Source organism: Heloderma suspectum, chromosome 4 (assembly GCF_057233095.1).
Source record: "Heloderma suspectum isolate Gila_16-S chromosome 4, 16-S_ref, whole genome shotgun sequence".
Classification (NCBI taxonomy): domain Eukaryota; kingdom Metazoa; phylum Chordata; class Lepidosauria; order Squamata; family Helodermatidae; genus Heloderma; species Heloderma suspectum.
The window spans coordinates 263,507,612-263,524,715 of NC_139461.1; the positions used below are offsets into that span (position 1 = coordinate 263,507,612).

Here is a 17,104-nt window from a genome sequence, read left to right on the forward strand (position 1 = left end):
GTACTGCAGGGCTCAGTCCGGGGCCCAGTACTCTTCAACATTTTTATTAATGACTTGGAGGAGGAAGTGCAGGGAATGCTGATCAGATTTGCAGATGACACAAAATTGGGCGGGATAGCTAAGACAGAAACAAAATTCAAAGTGATCTTGATAGGGAGTGCTGGGTAGAAAACAACAAAATGACATTTAATAAGGATAACTGCCAAGTTCTGCACCTAGGAAAAAGGAACCAAATGCACAGTTTCAAGATGGGGGATACGTGGCTCAACAACGCTACAAGCGAGAAGGATCTTGGAATTGTTGTAGATCACAAGCGGAATATGAGCCAACAATGTGATGTGGCTGCAAAAAAGGCCAATGCTCTTTTGGGCCGCATTAATAGAAGCATAGCTTCCAAATCCCGGGAAGTACTAGTTCCCCTCTACTCAGCACTGGTTAGGCCTCATCTGGAGTACTGTGTCCAGTTCTGGGCACCATACTTTAAGAAGGATGCAGACAAGCTGGAGAGGGTTCAGAGAAGGGCAACGAAGATGATCAGAGGACTGGAAACAAAGCCCTATGAAGAGAGACTGGAAGAACTGGGCATGTTTAGCCTTGAGAAGAGAAGACTGAGGGTCATAATTCCCCTCCCATATTAAGAGTTCAGGTTCATTCTGTTTGTTTCCCATACTCTGGGCATTAGTATATAGACATCGAAGACGATGTGCTTTATAGTCTGGCTTTCTTCCTACATGTTTCCGAAGATAATTATTGGGCATTATTAGATCTGTTCTCTCCATTGTAGTGCATGAGCCTTCGGCCATTGTTACCTCCAACTTTACGTCTCCCTTCCCCATAGAATTCAGTTTAAAGCCATCTTGATAAAGTTCTTCATGCTGTGACTGAATACAGTCTTCCCAGCCCTTGTGAGGCACAACCCATCCCTTGCCAACAGTCCATTTTCCAGGATGTATAGCCCATGGTCCCCCAATCCAAATCTCCCATGTCAGCACCACCTTTGTAGCCAGTCATTCACTTGGAGTATTTTTCTTTCCCTTTCTATCCCTCTTCTAACTACTGGAAGGATGGATGAGAAAACTATCTGGGCCCCAAAGTTCTTGAGTTTCCTTCCCAAAGCTTCAAAGTCTGACATGATTTCTTCATAGCTCTGCTTGGCGGTATCATTTGTTCCCACATGGATGAGAAGAAAGGGATACCTGTCAGTGGGCTTTATGAGTGTAGGCAACCCTTCAGTCATGTCTCTAATCCACCCTCCTAGGAGACAGCATACCTGGCAAGTCCATGGATCTTCACAACATACTTGGGTTTCAATCCCATGCAGCAAGGAGTCTCCACAACTACTACTCTTCCCTTCTTGTTATTTTGGCCTTGGTTTCATTGCCTCTGCTTGACTGACCCTCAGCCTCTTGCTTGCTCTCCTGTGAGGTCCCCTGTAATTCTTCCTCTGCAGGCTGTCCTCAAGTACCTGAAAACGGTTCCATAGTTCCGCTGCTTCCACTGGTGCAGAGTGGCTTCTTGTTCTTCTCCTCCTGTCACCCTTTTTCTAAGGAGTATCCTCTACTTCATTTTTCCTCACCTCAGCATTTTCCTTTTCTGCCTCAGCTTGCTGTTGCTCTTCTAGCTTCTGTACTTTGTAGTGCTGCTGTAGTTCCACCGTTCTGTCTAAGAGCTCTTTGTCTTCTCTTATTCCCTTGAGGGTCGACCCTCACTGCTCCAGTCCTCTTACTTTTTCTTCCAACAGTGTAATCAACTTGCACTTGTTGCACATGTAGCCCATGTTGATTTCAGGCAAGAAAACAAACATGGCACAGACCTCACGGGACACCACCACAGGAGAGTCTTTTCCTTCCATAGCCTCTATTCCCTTTATGTTTCTAGCTTTCTGATTGTACTGGGATAGCCTGTGCTTTGTCCTCTATTCACTGGAGGTTAACAACAGAGTCCCACTGGTATGGAAGAAAAAGAAATTTAAAAAACATTGTTATGGGCCTCACCCTTTACCTCCCCTACCAAACTCCTGTTTGCTCTCCCTGTTTGCTCGCTCTGATGGCGCTCTCTCTCTCTCTCTCTGGCAGCTTGCTTGCTTGTATAGCCCCTAGACCAGCTGGAGCAGCTTCCTCTGCTCTGCTCAGCTAGGAGACAGGAAACAGACTGAAATTCCCCACCCACACAGCTGCTGGGAGTACTCAGGCCACGCTCCTTCAATTCAATTGGGGCTCTCAGGAGCCCATGGTGAGCACACGGCAACTCAGAATGGAAAAGACAGTCCCCTGGGCTTGCTCCAGCCCACTCACCATTTTGCCTTTGTCTCCTCTTCCACTGCAACTCCTCTACAAAGTTCCTGTTTGATCTCCCTGTTTGCTCGCTCTGATTGCTCTCTCTCACTGGGAGCTTGCTTGCTTGTATAGTCCCTAGGCCAGTTGGAGCAGCTTCCTGTGCTCTGCTCAGCTAGGAGATGGGAAACAGACTGATAGGAGACAGGAAACAGATTGAATGCATCTGCTTTTGATTTTAAACTAACCACAGTTCCCTGTGCCATCTGAACTTAAAGAACAGTGGTTTGCTTTAAAACATGAGTGGGCAGAAGGTATATCTAGATCTACTGGTTGATCTCTGGATGATTTGTAGAAGACTGGCCAGGGTTTCCGAGCCTTTTCTGTGGACCTCACTCACCACTGCTGTACCACCAAATTTGCCACTGAATTTTGGTGATGCAGCAGCGGTGGCAGCAAAATCTCCTGCAACCTTGCTTTAAAATGGGGTGTGGAGAACACACTCCTTTCTTTTCAGGCAAAATTGCCTTACCACCAAATTTGCTGCTGCACTGCCACATTTCAGTGGAAAATTTGGCAGCATAACAGTGGTGAGTTGGGGGCCACACACAAAAACAAGGGAGCATGTGGCCCAGGGGCCAGGTGCTGCCCACCCCTGGCTTAAACAAACAGCAGTTTTCCCACCACGGATGCCACAGGGAATTGTGGCTACTTTCAAACTGGAAGTGGAGGGTTTGTTTCTCCTTCTCTGATGCACAAAAGAGCTTGCTCTCTCAGTGGGAAACCATGGTTTCCATTACATCTGGACTAGGCCAATAAGCAAACCTTTTCATCTGTAAATGTGAAGTGTGTGCCCGGTACAGAAAATAGTGTTCCTCTGCTCAGATTCCCCCACAGTGTTTCTTTAGCTGAACACAATTTCCTCCAGCTGGTGATCTTACACGACCATCGCCCAGCCATTTTTCTTTTTTTAGCCAGTTGGTGCAAGAGCTTTAAAGGTCAGTGAGCAGGATTTATCCTTCACAGTTCAAGAGCGGAATGACTCAGCATTTTTCTGGCAAAACAGAAGAGCTTTTCTCTCCCAAACAACGTGCGGTTCCAGCCACTACGGCTCCTGACGGCTGCAGCATTGTGCTGCCCTCCAACTGCACACACTCCACTGTTGCACATTCCTGACCTAAAGATACCCATTCCTCCTACAGAAAGCTGCCATCCGTTTAAATCTCACCACTGGAGTGCCTCCAAGGCACAGGGACATCTTTTCTCTGCTACCACAAAGCCCTTATATAACTTACATTCAGAGAACATGATCCCATTCCAACCCAGGAGAGGGTATGGTCAATTTTTGCTTCTGGAACAGCACTTGGTACAAAACCAACAGCCTGGCAGCAGCAGAAGGGGTGCGTCTGTCTGCGTGGGTGAGAGATGTGCAGGCTGACAGCTGAGTCAGGACCTGATTGCTCCAATGAGGAGGAAGGAGAAGAGGGAGGCTACATGGGCGCTGTGGAGGGAGAGATTCCTTCAGGGAGGCAAAAGTTTATCCTTGTTTTCCTTGGGCAGAATCCCAGAAGCCCTACAGCAAACCTATTAGAATGATAAAGAATACTGGAATCGTTTGGTTCCAGAACAAGGGCAATAGTTTCCATTCAACCTAATGAGTTATTCACCCAAGCACACACCATAGGTTACAACAAAGGACCGATCTACATTGCGCCTGCCATCGCAATGAATTTGGTGTCCCATCGAGTTAAACGCTCTCGCATTAAAACATGATTATTCACACTCACCCATTTTCCCCGTTGCAGTGCTTCATTGAATGCACAAGCTCAGTTCACACTCAAGCACTGTGCTGTTTTCCTGCTGTTTTCCCACATGCGCTTGTCTGATCTCGGATGCTAAGTGGGGTCGGCCCCAGTCAGTAGTTGGATGGGCGACCGCCTGGGAATCAGGCTTCCTGCACTGAGCAGGGGGTTGTTGTATCCCTTCAAATGAGAATAAGTTTTACCCCCTCCTATCCCCCGCTCCAGATGTTGTTGTTTTTTTAATTAAGGCGTTATCCTCGCAGAATCGGGGCTTCTCCGCGATGTTTTTTTTTTTCTAATTCAGACATGATCGTCTAAGCTTCGAAGTTGTGAAGCTTCACAACTTTGAAGATCATGCCTCAATTAGAAAAAAAACATCGTGGAGAAGCCCCAATTCTGCGGGGATAATGCCTTAATTTAAAACAAATAAACATCTGGAGCGGGGGATAGGAGGGGGTAAAACTTAATTTCATTTGAAGGGATACAACAACCCCCTGCTCAGTGCAGGAAGCCTGATTCCCAGGCGGTCGCCCATCCAACTACTGACCGGGGCCGACCCCACTTAGCATCCGAGATCAGACAAGCACGCGCACATCCAGCCCTTTGCTTTTTGCTGAGGAAATGGGGGCTGCTGAGAAAGCTATGCGATCGGTAGCCAGAAGAAGACATGGGGCTGTCGAGAGCTGTGACTGGGCAGGAGGGAAATACAGACACCGCCGCATATGGACAGGTGCGGGAGGGGACTATGACTGGATATGGTAGCAAAGGTGGAAAATCAGAGCACATTAAGGGGAAATACCAGGATATTAGGGTATTGAAAGCGGGAGCACAGAAGTGGGAAATTCCGGTTCCAATTAGAGGCGGCTACTGCGTAGTATGAAAGGTGGGCGGTGAAACCTCATTGGAAGCAAAAAAAGGCAGTAAGTGTAGATCCAGCCAAAGAGTCCTGCGGCACCTGAAAACTAACCAATTTAGGCTTTGATGAGATAGAACCTGCTGTCTGAGCAAGCAGGCTCTGCCCCATAAAAGCATAAGCCACAATAAATAACACAAATGATTAAGGTGCAGATAATGGGGTGGGGGTGGGGGTGGTTGTTGAGGGATCATCAAGAACTGGGGTTAGTAAATTGACAAACAAAGGAAAACTATTATAACTGATCTCAAATAGACACCACTTTTTTTACTTATTGGGAGCATGTAGATGGGAGTATGCATTCTTTTAAATTACAGAAAATGTTCCATAATCAGGCAGTTTTCTACTGGATGAAAAAGTCTGTGTTACTCAGAAGTCTGCATTCTTTTAATAAAAGATAAAAAAGATATTACGTCCCATAAAAGATATTACTTCAAGTATTTTTATCTCCATATTTTTACTTTCGGGTTTTCCTTAGGGCAGAAACTGCTTTCTGCGTGCACGTGCGCGCGCGCACACACACACACACACACACACACACAGGATCCCTTGTCTGAGGCTTCTAGATGCTATCCCATCTGTTGAAGAATCCCATAATTTAAAAGCTTCATTGTTACAGGGGTAATAAATCCCCTTTGTCCTAAGGCAAAGCCACATGTGCCCAGAAACTAATCTCCTGTTTATTTCCTTTAGCAAGAGACTCTGTGACTTTGCCCTTTATTGCTTTAATTTTTAAAAAATCAGCCCCTGAAGCCAGAGAGAAACTGATGCGAACCATCCATCCCCACAGTCTTGCAGTTCATACAGTATGTTGGGAATATTAATCTTCCATGATAGGAACCCAGAAGAAAGAAACAAGCTCTGAGGCCAGGTTAGATAGGACTCAGGATGAACCTTTGTGGGCTTCAGGGACCCCAGAAGAGGGAGGTAGAGGGAGCTAGATCTGACCCCACCCCCCAGATTGGCCAGGAGGGCTGACCTTCTACTCTCAAGGATGATCAGGGAAAAAAGACTGCTGTGGTAGTCGAGAATAATTGATGGAAAGGGAGAGATGCTGTCCTCATTTTCTAGGACCCAGAAAAAAGAGAGTGAGAAGAGAGAGTGTTGAGGCTGAGAGTGAAGAGGCGGATTCCTGAACAGTGAGCTTTTAGTTCTTCTGACATTCTATAGTATTCATGAACTGTGTCTTTTCAGTACATCTGGGCTCCCTTGTGATTTAATTTCTCTTTTAATATTGGGCCACCTTGATTTTCCTCCCTACATTAAATACACATCAGTGATCTCTGTGGCATGGCTTCAGTTTGGAAGAACTAAGGAGTGGGGGGCTTGAAGGCAGAATCTACTCAGAATGGAAGTCTGAGGCTGTGGTAGCTGAAAGGGTAAAGACTACAGGCCTGTTTGAAGGTCTGGACCAGTAGCACATCTTTGATTGCAGGTACTTGAAAATGTAATGTAGGAAAGGAAATGTACACTATGTTTTGCCAAGAGGCAAAGGTTCTTTTTAGGATTCAGAAGCAATAAGCACACAGGTGGACAGTAGTCAAGGATTTTATTAAAGAGCAGGCAAAGCGATACAGAAGAACATACGGTATCAGTACTGAGCATGATAGCTTACTTCCCCATTCAGTTGTCAGGAGCTCCAGGTGAACGACGATGGAGAGACTCCAGTCAAACGGCCGACCCGCAGCACCTCCTGCAGTCCAGGTCTGCGTCAAAGCTCACTGTGGGCAAATCTCTGGTGACTTTTATACCTGGGTTCTCCTTTTGCTACAGGCAGGTTTGAAGAGCACCCTAATTACTCACACCTGGGGTGATGGTCAGAATCTCAGGTCTCATGATGTTCATACATTCTTGTATCACCCAAAAGATAAGCTAAAGCGAGTGGACAGTGGCCAAGCTCATTGACCCAAAGTTGTACAGTCCCAAGCAGACAACTGACCTTGGAAAGCAAAGCCTCCAGCCTGGAAGCTTGAGAGCTCTTAAGGGGGCCAGGTTTTTAAGGTTCTCCAGGAGATTCAGGCATGAAAGAAACAATCGTGGCACACCCCTCTCCTATCTCCTCGAAATACAATGGTCTTCCGGTGCATTTCCTCTACACAGTTCTACTTACAAGAGGAGACTTGTGGAAGGTAAAACCTCAGAAACTGATCCAGAGCCCGAAAACATCTTTTGTCTCCCAGAAATGGATGCATTTGCCAACCTTAGTATGTTTCATTTTCTCCAGTCTTAAATTAACCCAGGCAACAGCCCAGGGAATGAAGATCACTGAAAGAACAGAATGTGTTAAGCTTAGGGCTGAAATAGCACAAGGATAAAAGGGCCGTTTGGCAGACATGGAGCCAGTACATCGAACACAGAGAAGTTGGCCTTGCTAACTGGGATTCAAACCTATTATAACAATAAGGAGTAAATCCAAACATTTCAACTTGATGAGGACTGAGCACTAATGTTTAGTGTCTGCTCCCTCTGCAGTTCTCAGTTCTTTGCCATCATGAGTCCATGTTCTCCTTCCCCTACTCCATTTCCCCCCAACTCCAGTTGGATTCCTTTTTTTCCTTGCTCTTTTCTATTCCAGCCCTCATCAACAGGTTTTGCATTCTGTACAATCCAGACATCACAAATGAACATAATCCAGTACACGTTTGTACAACTGGGCTCAACATTCCGGTTTTCTATCCATAGGATAGTATTCACCTGATTAAACCTCCATGAACCTCCTAACCACCTTAGGGAGGAGCAACCTTAAACGCCACTCATTATGTAACCAAAAAAAGCATTCAGACCTCTGTACAGTATAAGTATTTTACATCAGGGCAAGCCCATACAACTTTCTCTTGGTAATATAACAACCACCCTGCAGGTCCCAGCCAAGAAATCTAGCCTTTAGAGATTTCAGGAAAGAGGTGGACATCTGAGGTTCTAGTTTAGTCAGCTTTCTGCCATTAAATTTAGGGGGCAAGTTCAACTTCATACAAAACAACACATCGCCCCTTCATTCAGTGCAAGCTTTCAGACTTGTCTTGAAAATTTGTTTCTTTCACCCTGCCTTTCTGTAACAATGTTTTGATGCAGCTGATTCCTGAGACTATGTTCTTCCTTACAATACAGGATTCCTATGGTTTGACCATTCAGATGGACCTTGATGGATCTCTTGTTGTTATATGCCACCTTGGGAGGGCTATATTCTAATAGGCAGCAAATAAATCCTTAAAATAAAATAAACTTATCAGGTTTCCATGTCAACACTTGCTAGGTAGATAGCACTTATCTTTCTTTTTTACTTTTTGCTGAGATGAAATGCTGCTACGATCCTACCATCCACTCTGGCTTTGTAGAAAAGAAACATCACACTAATGAGCACTATCATCTTTGAGCATTTCCATGTTGCCTTTGTCTTTTTATTTACCCTTTCATACCAGCCTTTTCCAATCTGGCACTCTACAGATGAGTTGGCCTACAAGTCCCATCACTCCCCCAGCTAGCATGGTCCTGGCTGGGGATGATGAGAGTTATAATCCAACACATCTGGGGGGTGCTAGGTTAGGGAAGGCTGTTTCATGCTATTTAGCTTCAGCTTGGGATAGAAGCTTAGGCCAAGTTCTGGGAACCCTAGGGCAATTTGGAAACATATCAGTGGTTCCTCAATTAGAAGATCAAGAATGATGACCAAGCATTCCTGAAAGACAGCATGACCATCCAGTATGAGTCCTCCCTGCAATGCTGAGCCCCAGGGGAACGTTTGCCATGTTCCAGGGTGCACCCTCAGTTCCCACAGGACAACAGTAAAACCTGATAAGCCTGGCCCGTGCTCCATGCAAACAGACATTGTGTACCCTAAAAACCCACCCACCCACATATTTGTCAATCCACAGGGGCTCTAGGGCAGACACACAAAGATTCTTTGGCAATTTTGAAAGAGTTATCTGCAGGTAGACATTTATAATACCACCGCTTTAGGCCATTTATAAAATTGACGTTCAGAGCCATGGTTTTTATGGTTGTTTATTTAAAAAGAAAAACACTTGGTCTTTATAGCACCTTAAAGACTAATTAACTTTATTTTAAGAGCTTGAGCTTTCATAGACCACTACAGTCTATTTTGTTAGATACTGAAAAATGGTTGCACTATCTCCTTAACATGTGGCCTCATTATGTCCACATTCCAGTGTGATTTTCATTGCAATCCCTTCTTTATAACATATTGAGTTTCATGTGGTGAACAAGGAGCTGAACCCAATTGTCTAATGCAATAGTCTTCAACTTATTCATATCCAGGACTTACCTTAACCCCAACATGGGGTTAATATAGGACCCACCTTTAATTTTTCACTGTATATCACCAGCTTGCTACTTATTGTGAGAGCTAAAATGACCAGATGGAAAGTTTTACAAAACAGTTTTTATAAAACAGGGAATTTTGGCAGGTGCAGCTTGTCAGGCAGGAGTTCACAACTATTAATATTTGCTTTTCATCTCTCTGTGTGTCAACATTATTTTTAAAATGCGGATGGTGTTATCACTAATTCAACCATCTTAGGACATCGCATGACCCACTTCTGGTCTTGATCCTCCAGCTGAAGACCAATCATCTAAGGAAGGGCTGGAGAACCTGTGGTCCTCCCGATGTTGATGAACTATTACTCTTATGACCTCCAGCCAGCCTGGCCTATGGTAAGGCATGATGGGAATAGTTGTTCATTAACATCTGGAAGGCCATGGTCTAAGGAACGGGACTGCACTAATCGACACTGCAACAAGGTACAACAGAACAGGGAGAGCTATTTATGTAAGATTCCCTCCCTACTACTCTGTCTTCTCCTCCCACCTAACGTCAGGGAATACTTGTGTGAGATGCAATGCAAGATAGAGGGATGTGCCTCTCACTTATTAACATGTTATGGTTCCTCCTTGCCTAGATGTCAGGACGTGGGTCATTCTGCCCAATATACATCTAAATATGTAGAGCACACTCATATTTTTATTACTGGCCAATCCTTTTACCATAGGCAATCTTGACAAATACTCAGTTTGTGATCTCATGTACCTCAAATCATTGTGTACTGTTTTTACAGCAATGGGCCCATGTTATCAACAAAAGTCAGGCACAAGCCTGTACGCTATAGAGTAACGAACCTAACTAAGAAATAATGATAAAGGCAGTTTTCTAAAGGAAGACAAATGTGTACATTGTTGATTTTCTTGAAATGTTATTGATAAAGGATTATAGTAGCGGATTTCCTGCATCAGCAAGGGGTTGGATTAGATGGCCTTTGAGGTATCTTCCAACTCTATTATACATCTGCCCTATTCAGGTGTTTTGCCTGAAAGGGAACCAGCAACCCATGTAGGGAGCATGGGGCCTTGTGTGGTGGCCCTGCTACAGCATCCCCCATGGACTGACCCCTGTCTCTGTTCTCAACCTTCCCGTGTTGAGTGGGAAGATCAGAAGAGGGCTTTTGCATGCATTCGCTTGAATGTGAGTAGAATGCTCCATATGATCAGGAACTCTCATAAAGCAGGGTTCCCAGTTGCACTAGGGTTTTTACTTGCATTCTGGTGAACGTGCATAAAAAACCTCTTCAGACTTCTCTGCTCAATGTGGGAAGGTCAGGAAAATAGAGGGTGGAGATATTGAGAGTGGGGGCAGTCTGCCCTGCACACACATTGTTCTGCCCTCCAAAGGCCTTCTCCCTGGCAAAAAAGACATGAATAGCATCACCTTCTTGGTGGGTATTCTGGGACTGGTGGTCCCAGTCCCAGTCTTCATGGATAATGATGCTTTTCCAGGGCATAGGGAATGCCCACCTTCCTACACCCACTTCCTTCCTGTGCCCCAAAATAAATTAATAGGCTTTAGAGCAGGGGAAGGGGAAGGTAGCAGTGGCATTCACATATCAAGGTCAGCAGATCCAAGCTCACCTTGTTCTTGCTTGCATGCATTAAACAGGGGTGCTCACTTTTCTGAGCACTCCGATTTGAACGTTCGCAACATCCCTATCTGTGATCCTGCTAACAGTATCTAATGCATCTAATGCAATGGATCAACAAGTTTGCAATGTTGCATAATATAGGCTAGGACACTGACTCAGCCAGAATTCTCCTTGCTCTGTAGTTCTGAGCAGAAGGGCCTCCAGATACACCCTCCCGAGCAATACTTCAGAGCCAGCTAATTTAAGGGCATCTCAGAACACCCCCTCCCCCAAATCCCACATGGGCTCCTTCTTAAGGTGCTTAGATTCATATTCAGTTTTTGCATCTAGTCCTGCAGGCGTCTTCCTGGTAACACGTGCCTTCTCAAATAAGAACGGCAGGTTCATAGTTGCTCTGTCCAGGTCAGCTACCCAGTTCACTGAGGAGAGATGCTCTCTTTCAGCTTTGAAGACATCAGATGGTTGCTGGCACGCTCAGCTTGAATAAGGAATTCCTCCTCCTCAATCCTCATGGTTCCGTTAATTTCAGCAGTGCCTATCCAGCACCAGGCTGGTGGGACACCAAGTGATGGAATGATTCTCTTTTGTCAAACTTGCTGCGTCTGTGTCTTGAATCTAGCCTACAAGGGCCATAGATGTGCATCACCACAGATAACACTACTGAGGGTAGAAGGGCCATCTACTTGTCCACAGCAGTTTGGTAGAAGACCTTGTCAGGGCCTTGCCAAGAGGTCAAAGCTGGTGAGTATCACAGCAAAGACACAGCAGGAAAACAGAAGCCCATTCTAGCTATACTTGTGATCCAGGTTTTGCTGATGTTTTTGGTGTCACTTCATTTTCCATCAGGGATGCCACAGAAGAGAACTAACAGATCCATGTTCAGTTGCAGCTGGAAATTGCCTTCTGTCCATTGGCAGATGAATTCACAGCTATCAGGTCCTCTACTCTCTCTATGTTGAGCTGGGGGTCTGGCTCCTTTGACCCATTCACCAAAATCTGGCTGGCTGGAGCTGCCTCTTGTTGAAATGCTGGAAAAGAAAAAGAGAGAAACTCATCAGTTAGACTGGAGACAAACTGAACATGAGACCAAGCTACTGCAGGTGCCAGACAGTGATGCAAGAAGGAATTCATATTGCATTGTATCCACTATGAGTCCAACTGAGAGTAGACCTATTGAAATGAATGGGACTTAAGTTAGACTATCACTAGATACAACCCGCTGAAGTAACAATGCCAAATTCTCACAGGTTTGTTACAACGTAAAGTACTGTAAAATAGTTTGCATCCTGAGAAGTACTACTGAAGTAGTATTATAAACAAGAATAATCAATGTAAGCCCCATAAAGTCAAAACCTGGCTCATGAATCACAAATGCTCTGATATGTCTTTTTTAAAGCAATTTCTGTCTCTAAAAGTACCCCTCTCCAAGTGCAATTTTAATGGCATAGAAAGCAATTTCACTATATCTGAAGTTGTACAATGTCTCAGATACTATTTTTTAAAAAAAATTAAAATTAACAGCCATAATGCTTAATTGATTATGGTTGGTTATGGATGAGCTTGGAAAAAAGATTTCTCTTGAGAGACACCTCTCTGTTCAGCAGCTCACAATGAGAGTTTTAATTACTAATATACTTTTGTTAAACTCTTCTCACCTCATCCGGGCAGAAGACCATATCTGTCCAGAAAGGAAGGACAAGCTACTGTTCCGTGATCCCTGTTGTTCCTTCCATGGACCAGTAGAGGCTGGTGGTGCCAATGTCAGTGGGGTGGTGAATCTGCTCTGGGTTTCAGTCAGAACCAGTCAGAACTCTAGAGGAGCAGCTTGGATAGCTCCTCTAGAGTTCTGACTGGTTCTGACTGAAACCCAAAGCAGACTGACCACCCCACTGCATCAGAGCCACTAGCCTCCGCTGCATAGAACTATGGGCCACCTTCAGCGCTACGGCTCCAATGGCGCCCTAGAAATGTTTTGCAAAAAAAGCCATTGTTCTACCAGAATCTTACTGGATGGAGCAAGCTATCCCCAACTCACTGGTCTGGTCATGTACTGAACAATAGTCTCATGTTCACTCACTGACTGATGAGGATTTGTAGCATGACAAGTTAGAGCAGGAGAATAAAAACAGAAACCGGGCAAGGATATCCGCAAGGGATGGGGGAGGGGGGGAAATCACCCACAGCCTTGACAGCAAAGGCCAGTAACAATTTCTTCCTATGGGAGACGGACAATACCGGACAGAATGCCATACTTACAATGCTCAGGGCCAAGCCAGTGTGACAGCAGCAGATCCTGGTGTTTAAACACGGAATTGTGCCAGTCATGAAGAAAGATGCGGCGGGGAGGGTTAAAGCAAAAGGGTGTGCAGATGAGGAGTACAGACCCTTCCCCACACATGCACACAAGAAGAGAAAGGAGCTCAGGAAGAGAAGTGGGGCAGGGACAGTCAGACCCTCATTTGAGTTCCCCTTTCTTCTTGATTGGGGCAATTCCATGTTTAAACACACAGAACTGCACCATCACATCTAGTTTGGCTCTGAGTGATCTGCCAGGCCAGCAAACTAAATGTGAACAAAAATTGAATGGGCTGAGGAGTAAGGGAAAAAAACCCTATGTTTGAGGAACACTTGCTATGCCTATCTAAACACCACATCATCAAAGCAAAAAGAGCTGCAGTAACTATCCCTTCAATCATCTCTCTTCAGCAGTTTTTAATCCACCATCTTAAATACTACAGCAGCCAGTAAAGAGGCAAGAGAAACATGAGTCATTAGTGAAACATTCCCTGTGAGGAGCGTGAGACATCATTTCAAGTTACCTTAAGGGCTACTGAACGGGTGGGACTAATATTCTAGGGCAGCTTTCCCCAACATGTTGCCCTCCAGATGTGTTGGTCTGCAATTCCCATCATCCTCAGCCAACAAGGCCAACAGTCAAGCTGGCTGGGTATGATGGGAGTTGTCTGACACTTCTGGGGGGCATCAGGTTGGGGAAGCCTGTTTGATAGCTTCTTCTTTACCATTACTTATGGTACCCTATGCTATCCCAGTCCTTAAAAACACCTTGAAGTCTTGATCCCACACCATGAAAAGGAGCACGATGTCTCAGCAGTAAAGGAGCTACAAAGCATTTTACCTTTTTGCATTCCTTTACTCAGGCTGGTCTAGTTCAATACAGTTCTAGTAATGTGAAATGCGATAACTCACAAGTATCCTTCCACTATCTACCAACTAAGTGAGAGTTATTGGTCACAATCTACCCCTAGCTATCTAGAGAAGCAAGCAGGTGTAGGAGAAACAATTCTGCTGGTACTGCACAGTTTGATAGCTAACCACACGCTCTGTTTCTATGGTTCAGTGCTTCCTCATGTCCGAAACACCCACTATGGGCACAATCCTATGCATGTTTAGACAGAGAAAAGGCCTACAACTTCCAAAATTCCCCAGCCAGCCATGCTGGCTGGGGAATGCTGGGAGTTGTAGGCCTTTTCTCTGTCTAAACATGCATAGGATTGTGCCCTATATCAATGAAGACTGAGTGGAGACATTCAGAAACAGGTCCACACACTGCAAATGTCAGAAGAAGGATCAGGGCCAGCCTACATTTAGTGTGCCCAACCCTGAGTGCTCATTGGAAGGACAGATACTGAGGCTGAAGCTCAAATATTTTGTCCACCTAATGCGAAGCGAAAACTCTCTGGAAAAGACCCTGATGCTGGGAAAGACTGAAGGCAAAAGGAGAAGGGGACGGCAGAGGATGAGATGGCTAGACAGCATCACCGATGCAATGAATATGAGCACTTGAGCACGCTCCGGGAGAGAGCGCAGGACAGGAAGGCCTGGCATGCTACGCTCAGATGGCAGATTTTGGGGTACCTTTAGAGGGCAGCTAAGTGTCAATAGTTACATTATCACCAAGCGGGTGCCCAGGGCTGACCCAAGATATTTTGCTGCCTGAGACAAAGAGTGAAGTGGTGCCCCCTTCCTACTCCATGTACACAAGCTGATTGGCACCTGAATGCTGAAACTGGGACAGTGTTCTCCACTATACCTGAAGGCAGCAGGCTAGCTTAGGGGGTGCAAGGCAGACCACGTAGCACAGAGTTCTCTCCTCCAACCCCTTGCTGCCACCTCCCACCATCTGCTTGCTGTCTGAGGCAACCATCTCACTTTACCTTAATGGTATGGTGCCATTAGGATTTTCTGCCTAAGGCACCAACGTCTCTTCAGCCTTCTCTCTTACAATGAGCATGAGCGGTGGAGACTCTTTCTGCAGCCACAAATCTTTGTTTGGCCTAGACTCCCCAAGTACACCAAAGGCACATCCTCAAGAGCACTCAAGGCAGGTCAGTTACCTACTGATGCTCTGTAGCTCCCCTGTCCCATATCCAGGGTGGCTTAAGAGTGGAAGAAGGATTAATAGCTCCACTCTTCTGATGCATGCTAATGGGTTAATGACTGCGAACATGGAACCAGAAAGATGGCATTCATTATATGAATGCATGAAGCTACGTTATGCTGAGTCAGATTTTCAGTCCGTCGAGCCCAGAGCAGCCAGCACTGGCTGGCAGCTGGAGCTCAGCACTGTCCCAGGCAGAAGTTTTTCCCAGTTCTGATACCCGAAATCTGCTCAGCTGGAGAAACCAGGCGCTGAGCCCGAGACAGCCACGCATTACTTCGAATCTGTGTCTGGCAGCTTCCTCTGTTCTTTTTTTCTTTTACTCTAGAGTAGGTGCGGGGAGGGGGCAATGTGGCTCAGGATCCTAGTGTGGTGGGTGGGGTTTAATATCCAAATTGGACCTGCTGCGCCTTCTCTAGGGTAAAAACGGGGGCGAGGGGAGACATGCAGCTGCTAGACACAGATTTAAAGTAATGTCTGATTTGGGCCCCAGTGCGTGCAAAGCACGTGCTCTACCACATCGCTATGCACCCGCCCCATCACGATCGCGGCAGCTAGTCCTCCAGATTCGTTGAGACTGAATAGAAGGGTGGGGCCTTCCTGCGCGCGCGCCCCCTCGGCGACCGCCATGCTCCCCAGTGCGCCCCCCGCGCGCCGCATCCACGCCCAAGGCGCTCACCCGCCCTGCAGCTGTGCCTGGCGCGCACGACCTGCACCGCCTGCTGGTTCTTGAAGCGCACCAGCGCCATGGTGATGTCGGCGTTCCAGCTGGGCTCCTCCTGCGGACAGCGGAAGTCGATCTCGGCGCCGCCGTCCGTCACCACGGTGAAGTAGATGTGCCGCTGCTTCCACTCCACGCACTCGACGGCTTTGACGTGCGCGAAGGCGATCTCCTTGCAGCGCGTCGAGCCCCGGCTGCCGGCCTCGAAGAGGCGCAGCCCCCTCTCGCTCAGCAGGCAGCGCTTCTTCTTCCACAGCTGCAGCAGGCCGCCGCTGCGCTTCTCCAGCGCCCCTTCCCGCAGCACCTTCTCCGACGCCATGGGGCCCAGGAACGGCGGCGACGAGGGATGCGCTGCCGTGGGAGCCGCCGCCCCCGCGCGGGTTGCCACCAGGGCTTTCCTTCCCCGGCTTCCGAGCGAGCGAGCGCCCGCCCTCTGCCGCGTGAGCCCGCGGAGGCTGGCTGCCCTCGCCTCTCTGCTGGCGGGATCTGTCGCTACATGCCCGCTGCCGCCGCCGCCGCCGCCGCGCACTTCCCTCTTCCCACTGGCATTCCTTTCCTGCTCAGCCAGGGCCTCGCCCCAGCGTTGCCTGCCAGACACCGCTCACGCCCAGGCGCGGGCCGGCTCTGCTGGGAGCCCGGGGGGCCGGGCCGGGCCGGGCCGGCGTGCCCAACCAGGGCGACTTGCTCCGTTACTGACGGGCTGGGGCCGTTTCGGGGGGGGGGGTAGCACGGAAGACCCGCTCGCACGAACGCGGCCCGGGCCGTCGGGCACAGACGTGATTTTAACCCCCCCCCCAAAAAAAACCTACAGGTGTACATTGGGGGGCATATATGGCCCCTGCAGGGTGTACTTCACGTGTCAGACGCAAATGCATATAATAAAAACCAAGACAGCGGCATCTTCTAGGCCAGAGCTGGGGAGCCTGGTTCTCCAGATGTTATTGGACTGAAACTTCCATCATCCCTTTCCATTGGCTGTGCTGGCAAGGGCTGATGGGAGTTGCAGTCCGACAACATCTGGAGCCCCACGTGTTCCCCACCTCCTGCTCTACATAAAGCTCCTTCA

At 47.2% G+C, this 17,104-nt stretch overlaps 1 protein-coding gene across 1 annotated transcript; it reads right to left on the reverse strand.

Moving 5' to 3' along the window:
* Positions 1-8,972: 8,972 nt before the first annotated feature.
* On the reverse strand, positions 8,973-16,746 carry PHLDA3 (pleckstrin homology like domain family A member 3). The gene is made up of 2 exons (XM_084853608.1): positions 15,997-16,746; positions 8,973-11,946 (listed from the first exon to the last, which is right to left on the reverse strand). Exons 1-2 carry the CDS (start codon positions 16,355-16,357, stop codon positions 11,798-11,800), a joined length of 510 nt encoding a protein of 169 aa, XP_084709734.1. The 5' UTR covers positions 16,358-16,746; the 3' UTR covers positions 8,973-11,797.
* Positions 16,747-17,104: the final 358 nt, after the last annotated feature.